The 23,015-nt window shown below is 47.0% G+C and overlaps 1 protein-coding gene across 4 annotated transcripts in view; it reads right to left on the bottom strand.

Moving 5' to 3' along the window:
- Positions 1-23,015, bottom strand: part of LOC139233761 (oxysterol-binding protein-related protein 6-like) — a 105,680-nt gene that overhangs the window by 37,943 nt on the left and 44,722 nt on the right. For all 4 annotated transcript variants that reach the window (XM_070864242.1, XM_070864239.1, XM_070864240.1 and 1 more), the window contains 6 exons: positions 22,454-22,557; positions 18,278-18,361; positions 13,494-13,644; positions 9,397-9,530; positions 7,964-8,068; positions 1,021-1,146 (listed from right to left, as the gene is read on the bottom strand). In XM_070864242.1, the coding sequence (XP_070720343.1) occupies positions 1,021-1,146; positions 7,964-8,068; positions 9,397-9,530; positions 13,494-13,644; positions 18,278-18,361; positions 22,454-22,557 (704 nt within the window). The remainder of the gene's footprint in view (positions 1-1,020; positions 1,147-7,963; positions 8,069-9,396; positions 9,531-13,493; positions 13,645-18,277; positions 18,362-22,453; positions 22,558-23,015) is intronic.

Raw genomic sequence — 23,015 nt, forward strand, 5'->3', positions numbered from 1 at the left:
TGCAGAGAAAATTTACAAGGATGATGCCAGAAATGTGAGGGTATACATATCAGGAAAGGATGAACAGGCTAGGTCTCTCTTCTCTTATGAGGGGTGATCTAATAGAGGGCTTTAAAATTTATAAAAGGTTTTGATAGAGTGGGTAGAGAGAATGTTTCCACTTTTGGGGAACAACAAAACTGGAAGCCATCAATATAAGATAGTCACCAAGAAATCCATTAGGGAATTCAGAAGAAACCTCTTTACCCGAAGAGCGGTGAGAATGTAGAACTCGCTGCCACAGGGAGGGGTTTAAGCGAATAGTTGATGCATTTAAGGGCAGGCTGGACAAGCATACGAAGGAGAAGTGAATAGAGGATTTAGATGAGGAAAGACAGAAGGAGGCTGGAGTGAGCATAAAGGCCGGCATGGACAGGTTGGGCCGAATGGCCTGTTTCCGTGCTGTATATCTGATGCAAGCACAGATCGTGGATCAAATCCAAGGCCGCCTTGGTCTGTATGGCTTAGCTACTCAGCAAGCTCATCATCGTCGGCAGTCCCTCGCAATCGAGGAAGACTTGCTTCCACCCTAAAAATGAGCTCTTAGATGACTCAACAGTCCAAGTCACAGGTGGAACAGACAGTCATTGAGGGAAAGGGTGGGCAGGGCAGGTTTGCTGCACGCTCCTTCCGCTGCCTGCGCTTGGTTTCTGCACGCTCTCGGCGATGAGACTCGAGGTGCTCAGCGCCCTCCCGGATGCACTTCCTCCACTTAGGGCGGTCTTGGGTCAGGGACTCCCAGGTGTCGGTGGGGATGTTGCACTTTATCAGGGAGGCCTTGAGGGTGTCCTTGTAACGTTTCCTCTGCCCACCTGGGGTTCGTTTGCCGTGAAGGAGTTCCGAGTAGAGCGCTTGCTTTGGGAGTATCGTGTCAGCAAGCTATCTGTGGAGAAAATGGCTGCACAACCAATGAATTGGACTAAAATCTTTGGATTCCTCACATTGCTGGAGATTACGCAAACAAGTCGGCAACTCATTTACCTCATTGTCAGAAGAACACGCCGACAGCAAGACATCTTCAGCATCGAAGAACTCAACGTGCGACTCGGACAGTGATGCGTTGCTCTCCAGGGACAGCTGATGGGTCAGTGACCGGTTCCGGGACACCTGAGGGTAAGGTTAATTAAACATCAGCTTAATACGTTCAGAGTAACCGCCACTGTTTTTGCAGTTTTACAAACTCCTCCCCTTTGGATCATTGTTTCCCCCCCACCCCTTCAATAATTTATTTCATGCAGGCCTTCCAAAACAAAGCTACAGATATATTTAACAAACACGCCAGTTCTGTTGCACAAAATAAGCAACTCAAATATTTATTTTTGAACATACTCGGTTTAAACTTTGCGCATTTAGACATATAAGATTCTAAGGGGGCTGGATAGGGTAGATATTTCCCCTCGTGGGCAAATCTAGAACTAAAGGGGGCGTAGTTTCAGAATAAGGGGTCGCCCATTTAAGATGGAGATGAGGAGGAATTTATTCTCTCAGAGGGTCGTGAATCCTTGGAATTCTCTGCCTCAGAGAGCTGTGGAGGCTGGGTGATTGAATATATTTAAGGTGGAGATAGACAGATTTTTGAATGATAATGGAGTCAAGGGTTATGGGGAGCGGGCAGGGAAGTGGAGTTGAGGCCAAGATCAGATCAGCCATGATCTTATTGAATGGCGGAGCAGGCTCGAGGGGCCAAATGGCCTACTCCTGCTCCCATTTCTTATGTTCTTCTTTCATAGAATCTTACAGCATAGAAGGCTCCCATCGTGCCTGTGCCGGCTCTGTGAAAGAGCTATCCAGTGAGTCCACTCCCCTGCTCTTTCCCTACAGCCCAGAAATGTTTCCTTTGCTAGCATTTATCCAATTCCCCTCTCAAAAGTTACTAAAAAAGCCAGGGGGGAAATGGGATGAAATGTTTCTACTCAAGAGTTATGTTGATTGGGAATGCACTGCCTGAAAAGGTGGTGGAAGCAGATTCAATAGTAACTTTCAAAAGGGAAATGGACGTAGTCTTAAAAAGGAGAAATGTGAAGGACTAAGGACAAAGGACAGGAGTGGGGGAATAATTGGAAGCTCTTTCATAGAGCTGGCACAATGGGCTGAATGCCCCCTTCTATGCTGTACGATCTAATGATGCGATGAACTCAGCTCCCATGTTCCAGAGAAAGGTATGAGATTTATCACAGAATTCCCCCTCTTCAGTTCAACATTCCAGGATCCTCAGTACAGGGACACTGCAAGATCCTTCCACAGCGTGGCCTCTTTGCATGTTTATAGAAACTGTACTGACGTATTATTTTAGCAATAGATTGAGCAAGCATTTCCAACACAATGGGGAAAATCGCACTAAAAAATCTTACTGCCCTTAAGCCAGTTCAGTAAACAATGTGTACACAGCTCAATCACCAAGCTGGGATAAAACACTGCACAATAACACATTTAACGGCCGTGGCAGCTAATAATGTTTATGGGAAAATGTGTGCTGGACTTGAAAGTGAATTTCCTAGGTGACGGATAGCCAAGATTGTTAATCCTTATAACCCAACAGATCCCTTTTGAAATCCATTCAAAACTTCCACAATGATGGATGTTCACGATTGATTGAATTGTTAAACCATTTCCCTGCTAATCAGTTGTACTGGGCAGTATCACAGTTGTACTTGCAAGAATTGAGAGAGTCCGAGAATCTGAAAGACTAGAATTTGTTCGAGTCTGTGTCTCTCCACAGGTAGTACAGAACTTTCCAAAAAGGATCATTCACCCTGCCTAGTGTGTTATGCTGGTTCCTGGGTCACGGTTGGGAAAGCCACAAGTGGTAACTCGTCAGTTTAAAGGCATCTTTACCCGAAACATGGAGTCCGAGGATAGCAGCACTCAAAACGGAAACCCTTTGTGGATGCACATCTGTAATGGCACCACTGCTCTTCATAAACCAGTAAAAGACAAGAGAAGACCAGCAGCAGCTCACAAAGATGTGGGTTTCTGATGCCACTGAGCCTGCAAGTTGCCAGCTTTATACGAAGTATAAACAGTACAGAAACAGGCCATTCGGGCCAACAGGTCTATGCCGCTGTTTATGCTCCACACGAGCTTCCGCCCACACCTCTTCATCTACCCCCATCAATATATCCTTCTGCTCCTTTCTCCCTCATGTGCTTATCCAGCTTGCCATTGAATTCTAGATAAGTACATAGGGCTCAAGTTCCGGCCGAGTTGCTCCTATTTTTTTGGCGCAACTAGTTTAGAATGGAGTTTCTTAGAAATTGCAATTCTCGGCATTTAGTTTGCTCCAATTCTAGTGAGTTAGAATAGTTTTGATTTAGAACAGTATTTTTTTTTCCCAAAAGGGGGTGTTACCAGCCACTTACATCTGTTTTGCAAGTTTAGGCAGCGAAAACGTACTCCAAACTAACTTAGAATGGAGTAAGTGTAGATTTTTGTATGTTCAGAAAAACCTTGCCTACACTTTATAAATTAGGCGTAGGGTACAAGTGATTGGGGGGGGGGGGGGGGGGTAAAAAGAGAAGTTTACAAACATTAATCACTTCACTTTTACAAATAAAGAGCCATCAATAATAAATGATAAATAAATAAAAAATTACGTTTCTACTCACCTACTGCAGCACCGGGAGCCCTCCAACAGCCTGCTGGGGTGGGCCCCCTCAGGAGATACTGGTCGGGCAGGCCCTGCCGCCGACCAGCACTTCGGGAGGGGGGTGGGGTGCTGAACAGGAGGCCCTGTAGACTTGTTACAGCTAGACTTTCATTCAAAATTCTTGCCTGTATTCCAATAATTGTATGTAAGTTTTCCAGAGGTATTCAACATTTAGGAAGGATAGACAGAGAGGAAAAGGAGGCGGGGTGGCGTTGCTGGTTAAAGAGGAAATTAATGCAATTGCAAGGAGGGACATTAGCTTGGGTGATGTGGAATCGGTATGGGTGAAGCTGCGGAATACCAAAGGGCAGAAAACGCTAGTGGGAGTTGTGTACAGACCACCAAACAGTAGTAGTGAGGTTGGGGACAGCATATTGATTGGGCTAACCAAACTGGTAGCAATGCGGTGGGAGGAGGATTTCCTGGAGTGTACTAGGGATGGTTTTCTGGACCAATATGTCGAGGAACCAACTAGAGAGCTGGCCATCCTAGATTGGGTGATGTGTAATGAGAAGGGACTAATTAGCAATCTTGTTGTACGAGGCCCCTTGGGGGAAGAGTGACCATAATATGGTAGAATTCTTCATTAAACTGGCGAGTGACACAGTTAATTCGGACACTAGGGTCCTGAACTTAAGGAAAGGTAACTTCGACGGTTTGAGGCGTGAATTGGCTAGAATAGACTGGTGAATGATACTTAAAGGGTTGACAGTGGATAAGCAATGGCAAACATTCAAAGATCACATGGATGAACTTCAGCAATTGTACATCCCTGTCTGGAGTAAAAATAAAACGGGCAAGGTGGCTCAATCGTGGCTAACAAGGGAAATTAAGGAGAGTGTTAAAACCAAGGAAGAGGCATATAAATTGGCTAGAAAAAGCAACAAACCTGAGGATTGGGAGAAATTTAGAATTCAACAGAGGAGGACAAAGGGTTTAATTAAGAGGGGGAAAATAGAGTATGAGAGGAAGCTTGCAGGGAACATAAAAACTGACTGCAAAAGCTTCTATAAAATATGTGAGGAGAAAAAGATAGTGAAGACAAACGTAGACCCCTTGAGGTCAGATTCAGATGAATTTATAATGGGGAACAAAGAAATGGGAGACCAACTGAACAAATACTTCGGTTCTGTCTTCACGAAGGAAGACACAAATAACCTTCTGGATGTACTAGGGGACAGTCGGTCTAGTGAGAAGGAGGAGTTGAAGGATATTCCTTATTAGGCAGGAAATTGCGTTAGGGAAATTGATGGGATTGAAGGCCTATAAATCCCCGGGGCCTGATAATCTGCATCCCGGAGTACTTAAGGAAGTGGCCCTAGAAATAGTGGAAGCATTGGTGATCATTTTCCAACAGTCTATCGACTCTGGATCAGTTCCTATGGACTGGAGGGTAGCTAATGTAACGCCACTTTTTAAAAAAAGGAGGGAGAGAAAACAGGTATTTAAAGATCGGTCAGCCTGACATTAGTAGTGGGGAAAATGTTGGAATCAATCATTAAGGATGAAATAGCAGCGCATTTGGAAAGACGGGATCAGTCCAAGTCAGCATGGATTTATGAAAGGGAAATCATGCTTGACGAATCTTCTGGAATTTTTTTGAGGATGTAAATAGCAGAATGGACAAGGGAGAACCAGTGGATGTGGTGTATTTGGACTTTCAAAAGGCTTTTGACAAGGTCCCACACAAGAGATTGGTGTGCAAAATCAAAGCACATGGTATTGGGGGTAATGTATTGATGTGGATAGAGAACTGGTTGGCAGACAGGAAGCAGAGAGTCAGGATAAATGGGTCTTTTTCAGAATGGAATAATATTGTGTTCAGTTTTGGTCTCCTAATCTGAGGAAGGATGTTCTTGCTAGTGAGGGAGTGCAGCAAAGGTTCACCAGACTGATTCCAGAGATGGCTGGACTGACATGTGAGGAGAGACTGGATCAACTGGGCCTTTATTCACCGGAGTTTAGAAGGATGAGAGGGGAGCTCATTGAAACACATAAGATTCTGACAGGACTGGACAGGTTAGATGCAGGAAGAATGTTCCCGATGTTGGGGAAGTCCAGAATCAGGGGACATAGTCGTAGGATAAGGGGTAGGCCATTTAGGACTGAGTTGAGGAGAAACTTCTTCACTCAGAGTTGTTAACCTGTGGAATTCCCTGCCGCAGAGAGTTGCTGATGCCAGTTCATTGGATATATTCAAGAGGGAGTTAGATATGGCCCTTATGGCTAAAGGGATCAAGGGAGAGAAAGCAGGAAAGGGGTACTGAGTGAATGATCAGTCAAGATCTTATTGAATGGTGGTGCAGGCTCGAAGGGCCGAATGGCCTACTCCTGCATCTATTTCCTATGTTTCTGAGATTGACAGTTTACCATTACAGTGTGCATGAAATGATAAGTGGATAAACTGTGCCAAATATTTTGGTTCTGGCTACAAGTAATACATGTTCACTTTGACAATTGGCTAGACCAAAATCCATTAAATAATACATTTGCCCCAAACTTTTCAAAAATCAAGATTCAAAGTTATAAAGCCATTAATTTCTGCCCAGACAAGCAGTCTTATTAACACAACAATGCTAAACAGTATCATATATACAAAACACATTGCCAGAGAAGTAAACTACTCATAACTATTCAATACAGGCTGAACCCAAAAACCCAGCCGTAGGAGGCTGAACTGCAGAGCATCGGGCTACAAGGAGCTACTGCACATGCGCGCACACTCTAGTGCGCATGTGCAGAGGTCCCTGCACTGTTTTCAGCGCCGGGACCTGGCTCCGCCTCACACCCCTTGTGCTGTGCCGAAGACATCCTGAGGAGCTCGGAGAATTAGCAGGCGCCCTTTTTATTCCAGAAAGTCGGCACACTTTTTTTTTTAATACAGGGGGCGGAAACTTGGGCCCATAGAATCAGACATTTACAGCACGGAAAGAGGCCATTTCGACCCATCATGTCCGCGCCGGCCAACAAAAAGCTATCAAACCTAATCCCACTTTCCAGCTCTTGATCCGTAGCCCTGTAGGTTACGGCACTTCAAGTGCACATCCAAGTACTTTTTAAATGGGGTGAGGGTTTCTGCCTCTACCACCCTTTCAGGCAGTGAGTTCCAGACCCCCACCACCCTCGGTGAAAAACATTCCCCTCAAAACCTCCTACCAATTACTTTAAATCTATGCCCCCTGGTTGTTGATCCCTGTAGTAAAGGAAATAGATCCTTCTTATCCACTCTATTCTAGGCCTCTCAATTTTATACACCTCAAAAAAAGGTTCCCCCCCCACCCCGTTCCAAAGAAAACAAACCCAGCCTATTCAATCTTTCCTCATAGCTAAAAAATTCTCGTAAATCTCCTCTGTACCCTCTGTTGTGCAATCACATCTTTCCTGTAATGCGGTGACCAGAACTGCACACAGTACTCTAGCTGTGGCCTAATTAGCGTTTTATACTGTTCAAGCATAACCTCCCTGCTCTTGTATTTTATGCCTCAGGAGAAAGGAATAGAAGGATATGTTGATGGCTTTAGATGAAGAGTATCATCACCAGAAGTGTATGCTCATCATCTATGATGCTCTCACAATTAAAAGATGGTTTAAACCATGCAACTGTACAGGGCATTGGTGAGACCACACCTGGAGTACTGCGTACAGTTTGGTTTCCTTATTTAAGGAGGGATATACTGGTATTGGAGGCAGTTCAGAGAAGGTTCACGAGGTTGATTCCTGAGATGAAGGGGTTGTCTTATAAAGAAAGGTTCAGCAGGTTGGGCCTATACTCATTGGAGTTTAGAAGAATGAGAGGTGATCTTATTGAAACATGTAAGATTCTGAGGGGGCTTGACAGGGTAGATGCAGAGAAGATGTTTCCACTTGTGGGGGAACATAGAACTAGGGGGCATAGTCTCAGAATAAGAGGTCACCCATTTAAAACTGAGGAGGAGGAGGAATTTCTTCTCTGAGGGTCGTGAATCTGTGGAATTCTCTGCCCCAGAGAGCTGTGGAGGCTGGGTCACTGAATATATTTAAGGTGGAGATAGACAGATTTTTGAACGATAAGGGAGTCAAGGGTTATGGGGAGCGGGCGGGAAAGTGGAACTGAGCCAAGATCAGATCAGCCATGATCTTATTGAATGGCAGAGCAGGCTCGAGGGGCCAAATGGCCTACTCCTGCTCCTATTATGTTCTCATGGTCCCTATTGGTGTATATGCACCCAGTAGTTTGCTGATGCAGCCTGATAAAGAAACAGATAATTCCAGGTCCCCAGAAGAAGAATTCTGACTCACCTCAGATTTGACAGGAGCCATGGGATCAGTTACTACATCTGTAAAACTGGACAGACACTGGATTCTGTGCAGACGATTCCGCAGATCAGCATTCTGAGACATGACCTAGGGACACGCCATAGGTTAATTTCAGAAATTAGCCGTAAGGGAGTTTAGCTTCAAGGTAGGGTTTGGGATAGAGCCTGGATTGCCTAAGGCTTACGATGCAGAAAGGTGTTGGTGCCTGGAGAAGTTCCAATCTGCTGGTCACACTTGGACCGCACAAGTATCCAAAGATATTGCATTCCCAGAAATATCAGTTTGCTTATAATTTGCAAGTGCTCCTCGTCTGAAGGTAGTAACTTCTTCCACAAGCACCCGATGCCTTTCCAGACCTCACCAAGTGTTAGGGTGGACAGCGAACATGAACAGTCTATTTGACCATGATTTGGGGAGGGGGCATCACAACCAACTCCGACCTCATCCTCCAACACGTGCACTTTCCAGCATAGCTTACTAGAGAGCAACGAGCAGGGACCTGGCCGACAGTTCCACCCTGACCCCGCAACCCAATTCCCATAGGTGCCTCGTAGTGCCCCTAATGCTACCCCGGTTGCAATTAGATAGCTCAGCACAGATCCAGCGTGGGCCATTTGTTGTGGGCAAGTGCCACTTCCTCACTGGGCAGTGCTTACGCCCACCATGTCATCGGTGAGGTGTTTATGATCAACAAAGGAGTTCATAGAAATTTACAGCACAGAAGGAGGCCATTTCATCCCATCGTGTCCTCACCAGCCACCAAACAGCTACCCAACCTAATCCCACTTTCCAGCTCTTGGTCCGTAGCCCTGTAGGTTACTGCACGTCGAGTGCACATCCAAGTACTTTTTAAATGTGATGAGGGTTTCTGCTTCTACCGCCCTTTCAGGCAGCGAGTTGAGAGGGTAGATAGAGAAACTATTTCCTCTGATGGGAGACTCCAGAACGAGGGGGCATAACCTTAAAATTAGAGCTCGGCCACTCGGGGGGAATGTCAGAAAGCACTTCTACACACAGAGTGGAAATCGGGAACTCTCTCCCAAAAAGCTGTTGAGGCTGGGGGGGGCAGTTGAAAATTTCAACACCGAGATTTTTTGTCAGGCTAAGGTATTAAGGGTTAGGGAACCAAGGCGGGTAGATGGAGTTAGAGTGAAAACAATTGGCGGAACAGGCTCGAGGAGGTCAATAGCCTACTTCTGTTCCTCGGTTCCTCTCCATCAGTTATACAGTGCGATATATTCACATCTGAATGCAACAATTAGTGGAAAATAAATCCTTTAGGTTAAACAAAGGAATCCGAAAAAGGAAAAAGCCAGAGAAGGAGGTTGAACAGAGGAGGGAGGGGTGTGTAGCCGGGGGGCTGATTTGGTGTGGCAAGAAGCTGAGCAAAGACACAGCCCAAGCAGTGTGCTCACCTCAGACAAGGTGTTCTTTAGGTTTGTGATCTGAATGGCTGGTGCAGTGGGGTCCAGCTCCTTCGCCCACAGCTGCTTTAACTTCTCCTTCTCGATCGCGAGGGTGTTGAAAAGGGACTTCAAACCAGAGTGAACTGGAACAAAACAAAATATGAAGTAGTTCACCTTTTTAAAAACTGAGCACACGGTTTCTCACTTTTCTTTTTATATTCATCGAGCAGCCTGCCCGATCTGTCGATGAACTGTTGCAGGAGGGTAGGGAAGGTGATTGGCTTTGCCCCTCACTGCTGCTTTGAATGGTTGACCAGACAGCAGAAGATCTCTGCCTTCCCCTTACAGCCTCTTTAGGGGCTGGACCCAGCAGCTTCGGACTGAGGGGAGAGTGGGGAGCAGGAACTGAACAGCATCAAATCTGTGGCACACTATGGGCTCAAGTTTCGGCCTGAGTTGCTCCTATTTTTTTTTTGGAGCAACTAGTTTAGAATGGAGTATCTTAGAAATTGTCATTCTCGGCCTTTAGTTTGCTCCAGTTCTAGTCAGTTAGAACAGTTTCATTTTAGGAGAGATTTTTTTTTCCCAAAAAGGGGGCATGTCCAGCCATTTACGCCTGTTTTGCAAGTTTAGGCGGCAAAAACTTACCCCATTCTAAGTTAGTTTGGAGTAAGTGGAGATTTTTGTACGCTCAGAAAAACCTTGCCTACACTTGAAAATCAGGCGTATGGAATGAGAGATGGCGGGGGGGGGGGGGGCTACAAACATTAAACACTTCACTTTTACAAATAAAGAGCCATCATCAATAATAAATGATAAATAAATAAACCAATAAATCAATCCAAATAAATGTAAAAAAATTAAAAATCACTCAATAAAGAATTTTTTTTTTCCTACTCACTTACTGCAGCACCAGGGAGAAGAGGGGGGGGGGGCGGGGGAAGAGAAGCTGATGGGGGGGGGGGGGGGGAAAGGGGGAGAAGAGAGGAAGATGGGGGGGGGGGGGGGGGGGGGGAGAAAGAGAGAGAAGACGACGATGCCAATGCCGGGCTGCCGACGTCTCTTTGGGCGGGACCCGGCCCCAGCGAGACGTCGGACAGGCCCCGCCGCCGAGGTAAGATGCGCAGGCCACTTGGCCGGGTAGAGGGGCGACATCCCTTTGGCCTGGGATAGGCTGGTCGCCCCGGAGACAGGACGCCGGCAGCTACTGCACGCGCGCAGCTGCTGGCACGGTTTTGGGTGCAGGGCTGGAGCTCCGCCCCCAGCAGCTCCTGCTGTGCCGTGCCGAGGTGGGATTGGGCCGACAGCTATCGGAGAATCGCGAGGTAAGTATTCGGCACAGGTTCTGTTCTATAAATTAGGCGGGCCTCTCCGATATGCGTCGTTCTAGCGGGCGGCTGAACCTTGACCCCTATGTCACTGCTGTGCTTTCTCAAGTAACGCTCACACTTTATTCCAACTAGTTCCATAAACTTGAAAGGACTAGCATTCACGAGGTGGTTTTCATGACCTCAGGTCATCCCAATGCACAAAACTATCCAAAAACACAATAAATATTACATTTTCAACAAGGTATAGTGGGCAGTATTATTGTGCAAATACCTAGGCTACTGCTGTGACATTCAAGTCAGGTCTTCGAAAGTGTGCAATTTCCTTTCCCTTCCTTTGGGGTACCGCAAGGTTCTGTGCTGGGGCCCCAGCTGTTTACACTGTACATTAATGATTTAGATGAGGGGATTAAATGTAGTATCTCCAAATTTGCGGATGACACTAAGTTGGGTGGCAGTGTGAGCTGCGAGGAGGATGCTGTGAGGCTGCAGAGCGACTTGGATAGGTTAGGTGAGTGGGCAAATGCATGGCAGATGAAGTATAATGTGGATAAATGTGAGGTTATCCACTTTGGTGGTAAAAACAGAGAGACAGACTATTATCTGAATGGTGACAGATTAGGAAAAGGGGAGGTGCAAAGAGACCTGGGTGTCATGGTACATCAGTCATTGAAGGTTGGCATGCAGGTGCAGCAGGCGGTTAAGAAAGCAAATGGCATGTTGGCCTTCATAGCGAGGGGATTTGAGTACAGGGGCAGGGAGGTGTTGCTACAGTTGTACAGGGCATTGGTGAGGCCACACCTGGAGTATTGTGTACAGTTTTGGTCTCCTAACCTGAGGAAGGACATTCTTGCTATTGAGGGAGTGCAGCGAAGGTTCACCAGACTGATTCCCGGGATGGCGGGACTGACCTATCAAGAAAGACTGGATCAACTGGGCTTGTATTCACTGGAGTTCAGAAGAATGAGAGGGGACCTCATAGAAACATATAAAATTCTGACGGGGTTAGACAGGTTAGATGCAGGAAGAATGTTCCCAATGTTGGGGAAGTCCAGAACCAGGGGTCACAGTCTAAGGATAAGGGGTAAGCCATTTAGGACCGAGATGCGGAGGAACTTCTTCACCCAGAGAGTGGTGAACCTGTGGAATTCTTTACCACAGAAAGTTGTTGAGGCCAATTCACTAAATATATTCAAAAAGGAGTTAGATGAGGTCCTTACTGCTAGGGGGATCAAGGGGTATGGCGAGAAAGCAGGAATGGGGTACTGAAGTTGAATGTTCAGCCATGAACTCATTGAATGGCGGTGCAGGCTAGAAGGGCCGAATGGCCTACTCCTGCACCTATTTTCTATGTTTCTATGCAAGTGTCCATCTTCCGCTCTGTGCTTCCCCCAGCAGCCTGACCAAGATCAGGAAGTGTAGGGAACCATGGTGACAATCCCATGCCTTGCTGCTCCACAGCACCTGGTGTTGCACTGCACTGCCACTCATGTAGAGTGGTCAGTTCTGAAACACTTTGGAACCCACCCACGCTGCTACAGGAAAAAGAATTAAACCTCATGGGAAAAGGATAGATTTATTGTAATTTTTTTTTTATAAAAGAATCCAGTCCAGTACAGAAGACCAGAGAAGAAAATGACAAGCCAGTTCACCCTTCTCAGTTCGGGTTGCCTTCTGACAGGTTAATGGAATTGTTGCCAGTTTAACTAGCAACACAACGTTTGTTTTAAAAGAAGATATTAGTTACTTTCCCACGATGATGCTTGTGATAAGTAAGTTTTTTTTATAGACAAGATGGCAAAAAATTTGTGTGTTCAGAAACCAGCTCCACAGAGCAGAGTAGCCACAGCCTGCAACTGCATTGCGATAGTTAACCGCAAGATTGAATGGGAAGTGTTGACACAAAAATTGGAACTAAAATTGTGACATCAGGAAGCAAGGTTGGTGGGCAGGAAGTGCCTGCCCTACATAGATGACATGAAGGCTTCAAGCACTTAAAACTGCCAATTGGCATCAGCAAATATTCCAAAAGCCATGTTGGGCTGGTGAAAAACCAGCCGTGTGGCCACTCCATTCCCAACTCATGGCAGCTTACATTTAGCATCGGTTAAGGAGTCTGCTTTGCACAGGAACAGCAGTGGGCCCATTCAGCCCGTTCAGCCATTCAATTAGATCATGGCTGATCCTTACCGTACTTCTATTTACCCTCATTTGTTCTATATCCCTGGATACCCTTAGCTAACAAAAATAGATCAATGTCAATCCACAACCTTTTAGGGGAAGAGAATTCCAGATTTCCACTACCCATCGTGTGAAGAAGTGCTTCCTGATTTCACGCCGAAGTGACCTAGTTCTAATTATAAAAGATTGTGCACCCTTGTTCTGGTTTCCCCCCCACCAGAGGGAGAAATAGTTTCCCTGTCCCTACTCAATCAAATCCCTTAAATCATTTTAAACACAGTACCTCAATCATCCCTCAACCTTCTAACGTCAGGGGAATATATTCAAGACAGATGGATATTAAGGGAATCAAGGGATATGGAGATAGTGCAGGAAAGTGGAGTTGAGGTCGAAGATCAGCCGTGATCTCATTGAATGGCAGAGCAGGCTTGGGGGGCCGAATGGCCCACTCCTGCTCCCAAGTCTTATGTTCTTATGAATACAAGGCAAGTTTATGCAGCTTGCCCTCACAATTTAACCCTTTAAATCCCGCTATCGTTCTGTTGAATCTGCACTGCACCAATTCAGAGGCCAAACTCGCACGGACACCCTCATTACCTTTCTGCGATACAGAACAGAAATCCTGCTGCAACTGCAGGTAATCTTCTTTTACGGTAAGGGGGACGGATATACTTTTCAAGTCCAGGCAGTCCGGCAGACTGGGAGTGGAAACATGCAACTTCGCAGAGCGCATGGCGTCAGAGGAAGCCTAGAGTAGAAAATGAGAGAATACAATAAAGGCGACTCCCCGTCATCATTCAGCAAATGGAGATATCGCCTGGAGCAGAGTCTGCCGAGCATTCGCAATCTGCTCAGCAAACAAAACTGGCCCAGACCGTAATCTATAAAATACAGATCGTATAATGTGTACTTTCCGATGCAACAGCAGAGGTGCTGGGTATAAAGAGACCCTGTGATTGCTGGTGATGTTATTAAGTTTGTTATTACATCTGTTGCTCTCAGCATAAAAGGTTTGTGTATAACCTGCGGCCATGGCTGCAATCCTGCTGTTAGCTTTTATTGCCTCACACTCTGCTTAATAACAGACCCCTATTGCCTTATGAAAATTACTTGCAAATTATACAAAAGGAATCGTAATCTCTCAACTGCCAACAGCAGTGTGCAACAGGTTTTTTCTGAAGTTTTATGCACAGCGATTTCTACACGAAACACGGGGGGAGGGGGGCGAAATTGCCCCTTTGCACAGGGTCAGTTAGCACTGGGGGCCGGCGATAAGGGTGCGCTAAAGGGTTTTTGCCCGGGCGCTACTCAGAGCGCTCCCCCCAGCAAAAAGGGGTTTTCTCCGCGCCTCGCCGATGACATAATCGGCGTGTGTGCCGACCCCTTTACGCTCCGCGGGGCAATGCCACCGACATCCTGGCGGTGCGAGAAGCTGCGGTGGCTATGGCACCCCGGCCGCCATTAAAGGGGACGTGCCGCCTCGGCAGCCGCCATCTTTTTTTGTGTCGGTCAACATTTCAGTTGGCTCGAAAATGGAGGCCGCTGGTGTGGCCGGGCCCCCGACATGCAGGAGGCAACCCGCCTCTTGGGTGGCGGGCCACTCCCTGGGGGCCCAGTGAGCGGCAACGAAAGTGCTGTTCAGATCGCAGCGGACCTACCCTTTAAGAGAAAGGGCGAGACGTTGCGACGCGGCTATGTCAGCACCGATGTGAGGAGAGCAACGCGCGCCACGAACACCGAGGAGGCACGCTTGAAGAGGGCAATTCGGCGCTGGTGCAGACAAAACCTACAATGCGAATTACGCACGACGATTTCGGCCCCAGGTCCTTTAACTTAATTTGACCGCGATCAAGATCAACATCCCTTCGCTTGGTGCAAATGAGTTGAGCGTTGCCTCAGGAAACTCCATGCATCCTTCCGGCCTGGCTCTATTGTTCTCTCCTGAAGGGGCTGACACTTCGTCCCTCGTCTGCCAAAGATTCTCCAGTGGCTTTTCCAAGTGATCATTTCTCACGATTGCACATCACAGCCGAGCAGGAAGGCACACTTTCCAGGAGTCACTGGGAAGCAGTCAGGAGTAGGAACCTGGGCTCATTTCCCACCCCCGTCTCTAACTCAGGAACGCTGAGGGCTGCTGCTAACCTAGACAGGCCATTAAATCTGGGCCCGTCGGGTTTACGCAGCTCAGTATCACAACACCCGACTGTTAAATACTCTAAACCTCCTTGTGCCACTGTGTGAGGAGGAAACATCCAGCTGGGAAAGTTTTCCTCTTCTCTCCTTCACCTGCACTGAACAGGGAGATTTAATCCTCTCTCATTCCTGGAGCAAATTCTCCATGGAAGAAAACAAACTTCTATAGCAGTTTTTACCACCTCGGGATATCCCAAAGTGCTTCACAGCCAATGAGTTACTTTTAAACATTTAGTCACTGTTGCAATGTAGATAAACAAAGGAGCTAGTTTTGCATGCAGCAAGGTCCCACAAACACCAGTGACTAGTTCATCTGTTTAGATGATGGTGTGGACTGTGCCAGGAATGTTGGTCAGCAAAGCAGGAGAACTCTCCTGCTCCTCTTCAAAATACTGCCTTGACGTCTTTTATGACTACCTGAACCAGCAGACCTCAGTTTAATCTCCCATCTGAAGGACGTCACCTCCAACAATGCAGCACTCCCTCAGTACTGTGCTGGAGTGCCAGCCTAATTATAAAAAGACGTATTTATATAGCGCCTTTCACGACCAGCGGAAGCCTCAAAGCGCTTTACAGCCAATTAAGTACTGTTGGAGTGTAGTCACTGTTGTAATGTGGGATACGCGGCAGCCAATTTGTGCACAGCAAGCTCCCACAAACAGCATGATAACAAAAACAGATTATCTGGTCATTATGTTGATTGAGGGATAACTATTGGCCAGGACACCAAGGATAACACCTCTGCTCTTCTGCGAAATAGTGCCGTGGGATCCTTTACGCCCACCTGACAAACCGAGGCCCCGTCTGCTCTAACATCTCATCCAAACGACATGCTCTGGAGTGGGGTTGAATCATTAATTTTCTGACAGAGGCAAGTGTGCACAGTGAGCCAAACTGATACTACAGCTACCAGTACTATTGAACTCCTCATTTAACAAAAAAGTTCACACAGAATAGTTACAGGGGTTGACACTCTCTGGAGTTACACATTACAGCAATCAGCATAAAGCACCCATTGTGTGCAAGCACATTCCAAGAGCCATTCCCTTCCTAAGTCCTAAAATATGGGTTGAAGTCACACCACGAGATATTGTAACAGATACATCAATGTGTTTGTATGAAATTCTTTTGTCTGCCATTTCAATGAAGGCATCAACCCATATTAAAATAAGTAGATTAATTCTCGTAAAAATAGCTGAGAATGTCATACAATATGTTCACAAGCTTGTTCTTCATATCACACAGTGAATTCAATCCAACAAAGTCTGGGAAACAATGCAAAGTCATGAACTTAATTTATTCAAAACTCAGCAGGACACGGCTCAGAAGATTTAGAATAGATCAGTCGAGTCAGATTTACAACGATTTTAAATTAGGCACAGAGACTGTGACGTCGCTCCCAGCTGTTGCGGCTTTTTCACTTCAAACTTGACTTTTATTTTGAACTGCTTATTTTAAAACTTAAGCAGTGTATCGGTTGCACATAAGATCAGCGGCCAACAAAGTAAATAAGTGTATTTCCACAATTTTCTTCCCTCTTCTCCTCTCAAGACATGACTTCCTTTGAACTACTCCAGGGACGCCAGTACAAAATCGAGGCCGACCCTCCAATGCAGTACTGAGGGAGTGCTGCACTGTCAGTGAGTACTGTTCTTCGGATGAGACATTAAACCGAGGCCCCGTTGTCCTTCTTAGGTGGACGTAAAATACCCCGCAGCATTATTCGAAGAAGAGCAGGGGAGTTATCCCCGGTGTCCTGGCCAATATTTATCCTTCAACCAACATCACGAAAAAGATTTGGTCATTTTCACATTGCTGTTTCTGATGTGCCTTGTCCTTCTGTGTTTACCACATTATAACAATGACTGCACTTCAAAAGTACTTCATTGGCTGTAAAGGACTTTGGGACATTCAGAGGACGTGTAAGGTGCAATATAAATGCAAAACGTAGTTTTTCTTTTTATAGTTCCATGGATGCCTGTTGCACTCTCCTCAAAAAGTGTCCATTCTTAGAGTCAAACATTATCGCACAGAAGGAGGCCATTCAGGCCATCATGCCCATGTCAATGTGAGATGCTCAACTACAGCTCTAATCTCATTTCCCTGTATCGGTTTATATTTTCCCATTTCAAATACTTCTCCTTTTAAGTGATGTCGTGGTCTTTGCCTCAACAGCCACTTGTGGTAAAGAATTCCATGTTTAATAACCCGGTGTAAGAAAAGGTTTTCGAACATTACCCTTTGTTCTTCCAGTAATAATCCTGAGCTTATGTCAGGATGAGAGAGAGTTCGGGCTGTGAACACCAACAGCCTATTCGACCATAGGAGGGAACATGGTCTCACCCGACAACTATATGTCTACCGACTGGGAGCTGGAACGACAAAATGATTTTTCTTGAGCACAAAAAAATCTCAGCCGACACTCCAATGCAGAGCTGAGGGAGCACTGCACTGTTGGAGGTGCCGTCTTTCGGATGAGACGTTAAACCGAGGCCCTATCTGCTCTCTCAAGGGGAAGTAAAAGATCCCATGGCACTATCTCAAAGAAGAGCAGGGGAGGAATCCCCGGTGTCCTGGTCGATATTTATGCCTCAATCAAAATAACAAAAAAACACAGATTATCTGGTCATTATCACATTGCTGTATGTGGGAGCTTGCTGTGCACAAGTTGGCTGCCACATTTCCTACATTACAACAGTGACTGCATTGCAAAAGTACTTCATTGGCTGTAAAGCGCTTTGAGACGTCCGGCGTTCGTGAAAGGCGCTATATAAATGCAAGTCTTTCTTTTTCTACTCCTCAGCCCAAGGGTCCTGAGGCCAAATGCAGTGCCCTGCTGATTGCGACCAGCTAACTCAGCACAATGGGCAGAGCATTCGCGACCCAGCTACTGAGGGAACTGCAGGAAAGGAACTGTTGATGTACAAAACACCATCTTGCTCTACTTTCAACACAAAGCCTATATGATCCCTCAAAACAGCTTAACACTCTCACCCAATCAGGAAGCTCCATTGCTTTCAACTCGCCACTTGCCAATCATTGTCCTGGATGTTAAAACGTTTTTGAATTAAAATTGCTGTCAAAAATGGGAGGAGGCTGAGCTTATGGGATTTATAAGACCTTGGGGGCATCCAAAAAGGCTCCTCCAATCAGAGCAGTCATGCAAAGCGACCCGTCGAACACATTACCTTCGTCTCATCCTTCGCAAAGCTTTGGGTGCACCATATTTTAGAAGAGCGTTTTTCCTTTTTTGGTTTGTCAGCGATGAAACCCTGGAATAATACAAAAAAATAAAAGTATAACAAGGTAAATGCAGCTGATCGATATAACCACAACTTATTTTTCAATTCAAATGCACTCAGGCTGGGAAACGCTTACAACATTAACTGTTGGGGACAGTCATAGAGAGAGACAAGTCGTTCGGCCATTTTAAGCAATTGCAAAACGCTGGCTCAAAGCAACCCATTTTATTATTCTTTTTTTGAAAATGCACCAGCAAAAACATTCAAACACAGGCGGTTTCAGATAGAATTTCAAAATATATTATATTTAAAAAAAATGTATTTTCCCCTTTCGTTTCCACCTGCTGTGTGTCTCTCCTTTCCTTAGGGCAGTGACTCCCGTACTGTAGTGTCGCTCTACAGGCAGCAGTTACTCTCTGGTACCGTGCCGTTAATTACGATGACCCTAACACAGCGAGTGCCAGCTTACCCTGCCACGCCCCCCCTAGGTAAGAGGCTGCTCCGCAGCAGGTCAGAAACCAGGCATCTGACCAACTGTTCCCCTCCCCAACCCAGAGCGTCTCGGCACAGCACCGCTGCCATGGCAAATCGGTCAACTCAATGCACACTGGGGGATTCAACCGGGGACCTTCGCGGTCTGCAAGTCCTAGAGCTAGAGGGTGGTAGGGGGGTAATCTCCGAGCAGTGGAACCTTGCACCGATTACACCATTTCCCTCTGCGGTTTCTTCCACTCTTCGACTGAGGTTACAGCGGACAAGCAGGAGAACCTCCGCCGAAATTCACCCCCCACTGACGTTACCGCAAACTTCCATCATCCGAATCTACCTTCAATGCAAACGGTACAGGCATGACAGGCCGAATGGCCTCCTTCTGTGCTGCATCATTCTTTGAAACCATCCAATACAACTCACAGCTCCCTTCCAATAAACGAGATTCTCATTTATTAAAACAATACAGCGAAACTGACTGTTTACAAGAATGTAGCAATTTCCTTCGGGGCCTGCGTTGAAACCAGACCCATACTAACAAAAATTCCTCCCCCTCTCTCTCTGAGCTAGGGAACTATGTAATAACGCTCTGATCAAAAGTGCTCCCTTGATGATCAATTAATTATAATTGGAGTACAGGATTCCAAAACAAGCCATCTGCTTTTAATTTTGATGCAATTAATCCCAATTGTGCTCATACAAGAACCCATTTAAAATCCCATGTTTCTGGTTTAAAATCATTTATAGCCACAACTAACCTGAATTCTACACAGAAGGAAGTCTTCGCAAATCCAGCCTATGCATCAACTGCCTCGCCATGAGCTTCAGCAATATTGCATGTGAATTCCATTTCCTCACACTTGTTTCATAACATTGCCACAAGCTTTCCTTTTAAATGTCACTTCTCATTTACTCGGGTTCCTTGTAATCAACATTCCCCACCCCCCAGATGTGCACCTCTCCTCCGGTCCTGAAGCCACTGGTTCTTGCCGAGGCGCTGATTCACAGGCACTGACAGTTCTCTGGTATCTCACCTTTTACGGGAGACTCGGTGGAGTTTCAGCAGGCTATCCGACTGTGGCAGGCATCGCAGGTCTGTGAGATCATGCTCTGGCCCAATGTCTGGACAGGTACACCTTCCAGCAGGGGTCAGTAGAGAATGATTAGAAGAGGGATCCCTGGCCAATTTCTCTGCCTAGCCCAGGGGCACCAAGGTGTATTTTAACACACAAACTCTTTCAATTGTTGAGATACAGCTAACTCAGTGCAGACAGAGACCTAAGACTTTCCTGTATCAGGGCAAGATAATGCACTTAGAGCTGGAGCAGGGAAAGAACTATCAGAAACTTAAATGTACTTCATCTCTTAGCATGGTTTTAGACATTAGCGTCCTCGTCCAGGCCAACATCCCCAGCATTGAAGCACTGACCACACTTGATCAGCTCCACTGGGCAGGCCACATTGTCCGCATGCCAGACACTAGACTCCCAAAGCAAGTGCTCTACTCGTAACTCCTTCACGACAAGCGAGCCAAAGGTGGGCAGCGGAAACATTACAAGGGACACCCTCAAAGCCTCCCTGATAAAGTGCAACATCCCACCAACACCTGGGAGTCCCTGGCCAAAGACCGCCCTAAGTGGAGGAATGCATCCGAGAGGGCGCTGAGCACCTCTAGTCTCATCGCCGAGAGCATGCAGAAACCACCCCAGGCAGCGGAAAGAGCATGCGGCAAACCTGTCCCACCCTCCCCTTCCCTCAACGACTATCTGTCCCACCTGTGACAGGGACTATGGTTCTCATATTGGACTGTTCAGCCACCGAAGAACTCACTTTGAGTGGAAGCAAGTCTTCCTTGATTCCGAGGGACTGCCTATGATGATGATGAAGCCTTAACCCAGGGCGATCATACGTCCTCGTTTTCCAGGGACAGTCCCCGGATGAGGTACTGTGTCCCCGGTCAAACAATGTTCCCGTAAGAGTAGCTGCTTCAGGAAACTCGTCCCTGAATAAGTGTGGGTTCAAATCAGGAACCATGTGACTCCCAGCTACCCAGTGATTGGTCAATAAAGAGGGCGTGGCTGTGTGGCAGGGCAGGTTCCAATTGGTGGGAGGTATGTCAATTTCCTGTTTTCAACCAGTAGAAGGGGTAGACCCACTGGGACTTTAATTTATGCAGAGATTTGGGATCACAGTACGTATGCTGCGACCCTCCATGCCCCCAGCCCCACCCCACCAAATCCCCGGATTGTCCTGGGAAATTCGGTTCACGAGAAATCACCCCCGGAGCCAAAATGTCTGAGTAACAGACATATCTGGTAACCGGACTAATGGACAGCGGCTGGAGCGGCCTGGGATGATGTGTTGAGTGTCGGGCTGTGAGGAGGGGGGAGGAGCCAGCGATAGCGGGTTCTGTGAGGGGGGAGGAGTCAGCGATAGCGGGTTCTGTGAGGGGGAGGAGCCAGCGATAGCGGGTTCTGTGAGGGGGAGGAGCCAGCGAAAGCGGGTTCTGTGAGGGGGAGGAGCCAGCGAAAGCGGGTTCTGTGAGGGGGAAGAGCCAGCGATAGCGGGTTCTGTGAGGGGGAGGAGCCAGCGATAGCAGGTTCTGAGAGGGGGAGGAGCCAGCGATAGCGGGTTCTGAGAGGGGGGAGGAGCCAGCGATAGCGGGTTCTGTGAGGGGGAGGAGCCAGCGAGAGCAGGATCTGTGAGGGGGAGGAGCCAGCGAGAGCGGGTTCTGTGAGGGGGAGGAGCCAGCGATAGCGGGTTCTGTGAGGGGGAGGAGCCAGCGAGGGTGGGTTCTGTGAGGGGGAGGAGCCAGCGATAGCGGGTTCTGTGAGGGGGAGGAGCCAGCGAGAGTGGGTTCTGTGAGGGGGGAGGAGCCAGCGAGAGCGGGTTCTGTGAGGGGGAGGAGCCAGCGATAGCAGGTTCTGTGAGGGGGAGGGCGGAGCCGGCTCTGTGAGGGGGCGGGGGGGATTCGGTGATTGCGGCCAGCAGGCAGTGAACAATGGCCACATTATTCAGGCAGAAAGTTCTGCTGCTGCTGTTTTGCAGATTCAGTTTACATCAAAACATTTACCTCGCTACACTGTGCAATCTACATTTTCCGTCCTGGCTAATTTGCTGTGCTCCCTCCCCATGTGTCCCTGGATTCAATTTTGAAAATATCGTCACCCTACCATAACCACTTGGGCAGCATATTGTTTGCACTGTAGACACTAAACTCAGGATATAGTGAAATTGCTTGAAACTAATGGCTTTCATTTTATTGAATTTTTAAATAATTGCTGTCTGTGAACACCGCCTGTAACCTCGCGTGTTCTTGCTCAGTTATTGGACTCAAACCGTACAATAAGTAAGTAACCATTTTTTCCATCCGACTTTTTAAACCCAATTACAATCTATCTCGATCTCAAATGTGCAGCCTTTGGCTCTTCGCTAATGCTACCAAGTGACTGTCCACTGCCTTATTCGGAACAAAATCAAAGCCATCGCTCCATTCTATTCTCAGTTTATTTCTCGAAATCTACTGATTGACAATTGTCCCAAGTGAAGAGGAGCCGGAGAGTGAACACACACACTTTACAGGAACTATGGGTCTCCACCCGGTTTGGTTTGTGTAATATCTTTGCGCCGTACCTGTACATCACATATGACAGGTGCCGAGTGAACCCTATCCACCACCTCCAGCTTCTGCAGCAGTTTATTCAGCTCCCCCAGGTTTGACTGACACTGACCGAGATCTAGAAAAAGATTGCAGAACACAAGATTTAGAAACAAGTTAAATATGCAGTGCATGAACTTTCCTCCAGGACTCGTGGTGAAAGCCCAGATAGAGGAAGCTGCATTTCTGACACATCATTGGATGAGATTGTTACAACGCTCTCCCTTCCCCTTTGGGAGCTGAACTAGTACCTGTACTGGGTGTGACAAAGGTTTCCCCATTGCTTTTCCTCCACTCTTAGAATCATAGAATGGTTGCAGCACGGAAGGAGGCCATTCGGCCTGTCGAGCCCGTCGGCTCTCTGCAAGAGCACTTCAGCTAGTCCCACTCCCCAGCCTTTTCCCCGTAGCCCTGCGAAACATCCAACTCTCTTTTGAAAGCAGTGATCGAGTCTGCCTCCACCACCCTTTCAGACAGTGCTTTCCAGATCCTAATCACTCGCTGCGTTAAAAACTTTCTCCTCGTGTCGCCTTTGGT

Source organism: Pristiophorus japonicus, chromosome 21 (genome assembly GCF_044704955.1).
Source record: "Pristiophorus japonicus isolate sPriJap1 chromosome 21, sPriJap1.hap1, whole genome shotgun sequence".
Taxonomy (NCBI): domain Eukaryota; kingdom Metazoa; phylum Chordata; class Chondrichthyes; family Pristiophoridae; genus Pristiophorus; species Pristiophorus japonicus.